General features: G+C 42.8%; 1 protein-coding gene across 1 annotated transcript; it reads left to right on the top strand.

Moving 5' to 3' along the window:
* Positions 1-650: 650 nt before the first annotated feature.
* LOC308465383 (vomeronasal type-2 receptor 26-like) lies at positions 651-7,535 on the top strand (the record flags this gene model as incomplete). The annotated part of the gene is made up of 6 exons (XM_080985354.1): positions 651-985; positions 1,385-1,676; positions 3,786-4,598; positions 4,991-5,218; positions 5,803-5,929; positions 6,514-7,535. The coding sequence occupies 6 exons, from the start codon at positions 651-653 to the stop codon at positions 7,410-7,412; spliced, it is 2,694 nt and encodes an 897-aa protein (XP_080841480.1). The 3' UTR covers positions 7,413-7,535.
* Positions 7,536-7,950: the final 415 nt, after the last annotated feature.

Genomic DNA, 7,950 nt, shown 5'->3' with positions numbered 1-7,950 from the left:
GTAGAACCACAATGCAGTGGGAAGTTCTTCAGATATCTAAAGGGTCGTCACATGGGAGATGAAGCAAGGTTGTTTTCTTCTGCTCTGGAGGGTAGGACCTGAAACAGTGGATTCAAGTGACAAGAAAAGAGATTCAGACTAAACTTTAGGAAGAACTTCCTGACAGCTGCTTGACAATGTAAATCTCCTTCTGGAGGTGGTGGACTCCTCTACCTTGGAAGTTTTTAACTAGAGGTTGGATGGCCATCTTTCATGGATGCATTAGCTGAGATTCCTGCATTGCCGGGGGTTGGACTAAATGACCCTCAGGGTCCCTTCCCATTCTACAATTCTATGGCTCTATGATTCTATGGAACATGTATTCCTTCAGGAATGGCGCTATAAACGGAGTTCAACATGGTGCAAAGGCAAATATAATTATTAAAAATAATGGTGATTTCTTTGTCATCCTCTTGCCAAAGCTCAAGAGGAATAAAATCATATTTGCGTCCAACATTGAACAAAAACATGATGTAAGTTCATCAGACTCAACCAGAAGAGACTGGTACATAAATACTTTTCCACTTTGCCACTGAGGGTGGGGTGGGGTTATGCTGCCCACATGGGGCTGAAGTGAATCCTCTTTGGCTCTCAAGCCATGTATGCTAGGCATGTTCTCTCTGATTAAGTCGCTGCAGCCTGGGTCTTCCAAGCAGATTTTGACTGCTGGTCATTTGCTAGCTCTGTTGCTGATAGCACTCAAGAAGGAGATTGGAGTAAAAGGCAGGTGCATCATAGCTCACCTTCTGCTGTTGCTATTGCTACTACCTGAAACAACTCCAGAGATGCTGAGCTCAAAATGCCCATTGACTTTGATAAGGGATCCCAATCAACCCTTGAATTGGTACAGGCGAGGAGACTACCATATTAGTGGGATCATATCCGCAGCATCTCCTGTTTTCAAACCAACCGTCTTCAATGAGCCTCCCTTTACCAGAGTTTATGGGTAAGTCCTTATGTGCCTACTGTTGTAAAAGCTTTATGCAAACTGAATGTGACCTCATGGAGACCAAATGTTGTTGTCTCCCGGGCATGTCTCCTCATTTCTGGTACTTTTGCTTGGTCAATCATGTCTTCTATTTTCGTCCCTTTGGACGCAAATGGTCGGATTTATTCTGAATGTCAGAAATTGATCTACTGCAAACTGTGTGCTTTCCCCAACTCTAGTGAGACATTTGCATTAGAATAGCCCACTCTTCTAAGATTTGGGCAGGAAGGGGTTGATGGATCTCAGGTGTACAGATGCTGCAGACGCATCTCATGATTTCTGCTCCCCCATCACAGCTAAGGATGACACCATCTGGTGTGTGAAAAGAATGTCAAGGTAACACACACTTTTTTCCAGGAGAGGAGTCCGGGTCTACTGGCATATCCTGTCCTTCTTGTTTGCCGTTTGGGAGGTTAATCAGAACCACAGGCTTTTCCCCAACCTCACCCTGGGCTATGACATCTATGACAACTATTATGATGCCAGAATGACTTCTGGTGCCCTGGTGGACCTGCTCTGCCCTGGGCAGGCAAACATCCCAAACTATTATTGTGGACCATGGAATAAAGTATTGGCTGTTATTGAAGGGGCTGACACTGACACATCCAAAGATATTTCCACCATGTCAAGCATCTACAAAACCCCACAGGTATGAAAATCAGGAGGGAAGGAAAAAATCCCAAAAAGTTATTGCAATTTCTTTGGAAAGATGTGAAAATGTCGTTCATGATCTACACCCCCCTTGAAATGATCTATTCTTGTAATATGCTTTCAGTCTTAATCAGAACTCTAGCCACATAAGTTTCCTGCATTTCAGGGGTTCGACAAGATGGCCCTGTGGTACCTCTCTATTTGACAATTCTGTGATTCACTAGTATTGTATCTCGGAAGGTAAAGGTAAAGGTAAAGGATCCCTGAATTGTTAAGTCCAGTCAAAGGTGACTATGGGGTGCAGCACTCATCTCAGTTTCAGGCTGAGGGGGCTGGCGTTTCTCCACAGCCAGCTTTCTGGGTCATGTGGCCAGCAGGACTAAACCACTTTTGGCACAATGAAACACTATTTCCATGCACCTTCCCACTGCAGCAGTACCTATTTTTCTACTTGCACTGCTATGCTTTTGAACTGTTAGGTTGGCAGAAGCTGGGACAGAGCAATGGGAGCTCACTCCATAATGGAGGTTCACACCGTCGACCTTCAGATCAGAAATCCCAAGAGGGTTAGTGGTTTAGACCATGATGTAATACAGGGAATGTAGTATAAAAATGCAGAACCAACTAGAGGAGAAACTGTTGGAAATCAAGCCTTTATCAGGAGAAACTGGCAACACTCCCAGGCACCCGGCTTGGTCTCCTGTTGACCTCCCTGTCTGCATTCCCCAGCAAGATCCAGGCAGAGGTCGCGATAGGCGATCCTTCTCAGCGTGAGAAGAACACACACCCTCTTTGTTGCCCCCCCCCCCCGCAGGGGAAGGAGATAGACAGAAACGTATTTACATGCCTTTATTTCTGTCTTTGCAGCGTTACAAAAAACATGACTGCTCTCTTCAAGCTCCAGCAGTCGAGAGACAAACACTTCCTGTACAGCTCATATTACACTCTGAGCTAATTCCGGTGCTTCGCACTGTGAATTGACTGTCCCTCTGTTTCCCACGGACAGTCCCAACATTCCCATTATGTTTTGCTTTCAAGCTAGCAGCTTGCAGCTGCATTGCTTCTATATCGTAACAGAAACAACTGGGAGGAGAACCCAAATGAATTCTAATATTCTAATATAATAATAATAATAATTCTAATATTTTAAAATGGAACATAGAAATAAGTCACTACAGTGGTACCTCAGGTTACATACGCTTCAGGTTACAGACTTCGCTAACCCAGAAATATTACCTCAGCTTAAAAACTTTGCTTCAGGATGAGAACAGAAATCGTGCTCCGGCGGCACAGCAGCAGCAGGAGCCCCCATTAGCTAAAGTGGTGCTTCAGGTTAAGAACAGTTTCAGGTTAAGAACGGACCTCCGGAACAAATCAAGTACTTAACCCGAGGTACCACTGTATATAGTTATGATTTTGCATTGTGCCATCATAAACACAAATGAAATGTGTTGTTGTTGTCAAACTATATTTATTCTCCAAAGATTGTACATTTATTTGGGATAAATCTGCACACATTTCTCACTTAAGAAACTGACCGGATGATATTAGGAGGGGGATCACAGTTTATTACACAAGGCAGGTTTCTTCTACTACAAATACCTCAGCAATCTATTTAGACATCTGTAGGGTTTATAGCAACTAATTTTAGAGCTTAATTTTATATAGAAGAACTGATGGCTATTGTAGGTCTAATGTGAGCTAAAAATATTGATTGTAATTGTGTGTGAGCTTTTTCCTTTTTAAGAAAATTTGTTCTTTTTTCTTAAATATGACATTTTAATGAATAAATAAGGATGAGATCATATACAATTAAATAAAACTGCTACAAGATACATATTCTAAAAGTGGTTAAATAAATGCAATCAGGGCATAACATAAAGCAAACACAACCCATTCCAAAGACTCTGTCACCATTTTTTGAAAGCAAACAACTAAATATGGGATATTGTTAAGCTCCCTGGAGTAAAGCTCCTTAGCCCCCATGAAACTGTGTCTTTTCTCTGTTTCCCATGTCAGAGAAAAGTTATAATTCAGGCAAGTACAAAGTACTAGATTTGGGATTTTGTTGGGGGTGACAACACTAATCTCTTCTCTTCTTTACTAGGTCAGTTATGGTTTTGTTTCTGACACTCTTAATGACAAAACTCAGTTCCCTTTTGTCTACCGAATGGTCCCCAAAGAAGAGCATCAGTATCTGGGGATAGTCCAACTTCTCCTGCACTTCAACTGGACTTGGATTGGCCTCGTTGCTCCAGGCACCAACAATGGAGAGAGGTTCAGGAGGACCTTGAAGCCCCTGCTAACCAGGAACACAATTTGTGCTGCCTTCTCACTTAGCATCCCAATACAGCATACAAGTGTACTTGTGCCTTCCAAAACATTTTCCAGGTGGAACAAAATCAATGTATTAATCTACTATGGAGAGATGCGCTACTTCTTTAGTACAATACGTGCTTGGCAAAAATTCGTTGAAAATTATATAAGACCCACTGTGGGGAAAGTCTGGATCACAACAGCTTTGTGGGATCTCACCTTGAATTTGTCTTATGATCTGCTTTCTCCCCTGCACATCCATGGGTTTTTCTCTTTCTTAACTCGTATTAAAAGAAGGCCAAACTATGATAATTATGAAACATTTTACTATCCTATGCGGAAGTTTGGGGAGAAATCATTTAAGTGTTCATATTCAAAGCACATGTTGTCTGTAAAAGGAAGGAGAAGGTGCAGGGAAGATGACACTCTGGAGTCCCTGCGTGATGAAGTGGTTGAGAAAATCCTGTCTCTGGATAGTTACAGTATTTACAATCTTGTCCTTGCTCTGGCAGGCGCCTTAAGGGCTGTGCTTTCCTCCAAATCCAATCAGATGGTGGCGAAGGGTAAAAAGAGGCTGAAATATCAAAGGATACAGTCTTGGCAGGTATTGCTGTTTTCCTCACAGGCTGAACAGGCATCGGTGCTGTGAATTCCATTCCGGCTTGACTTTACGTTGCCTCCATTTACTGTACTGTTACCCACATCTTAATTTTGCTGCTGAGATGAGAAAACAATCTGCCTCCACTTTACCACCTGATTCCTTAGCAAGGCTTCATGCTATTACTAGCCAAGGAAACTCATCCTTGCAGAATTCTTCTGAGGGTGCAGAATAAAGCTTATGTATCTCACGGCTTTAGTCTGTCCCAAAAGGCTGAAGCAGAAACAATGGGCTAAAGATCCCATTGTCAGTCTGTACAAAGATCTCCAGCAATTAGGCTATGTTATCTAGATAATGTTATTCTTTTCTAAATGTGCATGCTTTCTTTCCTGTTCTAGCTTCACCCTTTCCTTGGAAGCTCCCAGTTTTACAATACTTCCATGGAAGGAGTCTATTTGGATGAGAAGGGGCAGTTGACAGTCGAATCTGACGTTGTGAATTGGGTGCCATTTCCCAACAAGTCCTTTGGTGCCGTGAAATTTGGGAGCATAAGCAGACAGGAATTCTCAGGCCCAAAATTCACCATTGACCAAGAGGCTCTTGTGTGGTCCAGGCTTTTCAACCAGGTTTGGTTGCATTGTATTCCCTTTTAGAGATATGTTGAGCTCTGATTCTCTGTTAGGAGAAACAATATAATTTATGCCTATCCAAGTAATGGGCTAAAACTACACGGGGGAGGAGATGAATGGAGGAAAGTCAAAATAAGAATCATGAAAATGGAAAAGCAGGTTAGAATATGACTGGGGCATGGCTTTTGCAGCAGTCAGGAAGCATGCCAGACTTCAGAATTGAGCACAACATGGCTGCTCCAAATACCTTTCTGTTTCAGCTTGTTTCTTTCTCTGGATTTTGATATTTGTAAATGGTTTCCATGATTGCAGATTTGTAGTGTGTTTACTAGACATTTGTAATGATGGCAGACAGCTCTGACTCCTAAATCCAAGTGCAATACAGTCTCCATGTAATTCTTTCTTCTTGATTATCTCTTTCTGCCCCAACTGTGACCCAAGGTCTATGACCCTTTGTTTTGTCCCATGGATCATCCACAACAAAGCTGTGCCTATTCCACATAGACTGAGACTGAGACTACACTGACCCAGAAGTTACTTGCTAACAGTCTTTCATTGATGCTTTCTCTCTTTTTGGTCAGACCCTTCCTCATGCCAGGTGTACCGAAAGGTGTCGCCCTGGATATGCCAAGAAGGTTCAGAAAGGGAAACCTATTTGCTGCCATGATTGTGCTCCATGCGCGGAAGGGATGATCTCCACTCAGGAAGGTAGGAGACTTCAGAGGAACGTGTAGCAAAAAGAACAATAATATATGTCCTTGGTTGTGGAATATTCAAGTATAACCTTATGGTTGAATTTAATAAAGGTTCAATAGTAATGTACATAATATTAATAAAGCTTTCCAGGTACCACTGAGACAGCCTTGAGTATGTAAGAATTAGGCAGTGTTGCTGCATCTGGTAGGCTCCCTTGAACCAGTCAGTGTGGCAAAGTAGCTAGGGTGTTTGGTTTGTACTGGGAAGACAAGAATTCCAGTCCATGCTCCTCCAAGGAACAATTTTTTTGTAAATTACACCCATCTGACAACACCTGGTGTTGGGGTGAGATCAGATGTAGCTGCAATTAACAACTTGGAGCTTCTAGAACACTCCAAGCTCCTCCTTGGGGGGTGAATAAGGGGGTATCTGCAATAGGGAACTGCACAGAAAGGACCAACTCTCTGTGTAGATTAGCAGAAACATCAAGCCCTATCACTGTTTCTGTTTGTAGGGGGTTGGCTGGATTCAAAAGTGACCTGCTGTTTTTGCTAGTCTGCAGGAAAATGTTCAAGCAGACACTCTTCTTTTTCCAGACGCAGACCACTGCACCAAATGTCCAGAAGATCAATACTCCAACAAGGACAGAGATCAATGCATCCCCAAGATTATCACCTTCCTGCCCTATGATGAATATCTGGGGACCCTCTTGGCTTCCACTGCCCTGTTTTTGGCCTTAATCACAGGCCTTGTTTTAGGAATATTCATTAAATATCTTGACACTCCCATAGTCAAAGCCAACAACAGGGACCTTTCCTACATCCTCCTTGTCTCCCTCCTCCTTTCCTTTTTGTCCTCCTTTCTGTTTATAGGCCGGCCAAGGAAAGTGACCTGCCTTCTCAGGCAGACAGCCTTTGGCATCATCTTCTCAGTTGCTGTCTCTTCTTTGTTGGCAAAAACTATTACTGTCGTGCTGGCCTTCCTGGCCACTAAGCCAGGAAACAGGGTGAGGAGATGGCTGGGAAAGAGTCTGGCTAATTCCATTGTCATTTCCTGTTCCAGTATCCAAATTCTCATCTGTGTCATCTGGCTGGGTACCTCTCCTCCATTCTCAGACTCTGACATGCACTCCCAGGCTGGAGAGATCATCCTACAATGCAATCAAGGATCTGTTGCCATGTTTTACACTATCCTTGGCTACATGGGCTTCCTGGCTGCCATCTGCTTCACGGTGGCTTTCCTAGCCAGAAAGCTGCCTGGGGCCTTCAATGAAGCCAAGCTGATCACCTTCAGCATGCTGGTCTTCTGCAGTGTTTGGGTGTCCTTTGTTCCCACCTACCTGAGCACCAAGGGGAAGTACATGGTGGCCGTGCAGATCTTCTCTATGTTGGCCTCCAGTGCTGGGCTTCTGGGCTGCATCTTCCTTCCCAAGTGCTACATTATTGTACTCAGGCCTAGTCTGAATACAAAGGAGCACCTGACTACAAAGACCTAACATGACACCTGATTCCTAAAATATGTTTTTGGTTTTTGCAATTGATAGCCAGCATGGCAGCAATAAAGGCAGGACACATGAGTTGGGAATGTAGCTCCTTAGAAGCTATTGTTTTGGAAATCAGAACACAAAATTATCATTTGAATCATATTCCATCCTTACCACTGTTCATTTTTCTCCTGCTAAACCTTATTTATGAATTCTTTTCTGAAGACTGTTTGTATATTTTGCCTAATAAGAAATCCTTACCGCAATTTAGTAATAATGAATGCTGTTCATTAAGAAAATAAAAATTTATTAGATAGTATTACAAATAAATTGCTTGTGCATTGTTTTTCAAAATAAAAAGAAACACATTCCATTGGTATCTCTTTACAGTGGTGCCTCGCAAGACGAAATTAATCCGTTCCGCGAGAGTCTTCGTCTAGCGGTTTTTTCGTCTTGCGAAGCAACCCTATTAGCGGCTTAACGGATTAGCGCTATTAGCGGTTTAGCGGCTATTAAAGGCTTAAAGGCTTAGGGGATTAGCTGCTAAAAG

The sequence above is a fragment of the Podarcis pityusensis genome (genome assembly GCF_964106645.2).
Source record: "Podarcis pityusensis genome assembly, chromosome: 2".
NCBI lineage: Eukaryota > Metazoa > Chordata > Lepidosauria > Squamata > Lacertidae > Podarcis > Podarcis pityusensis.
Note: the sequence above shows the minus strand (reverse complement) of the source record. Positions and strands in the feature narration are given on the sequence as shown.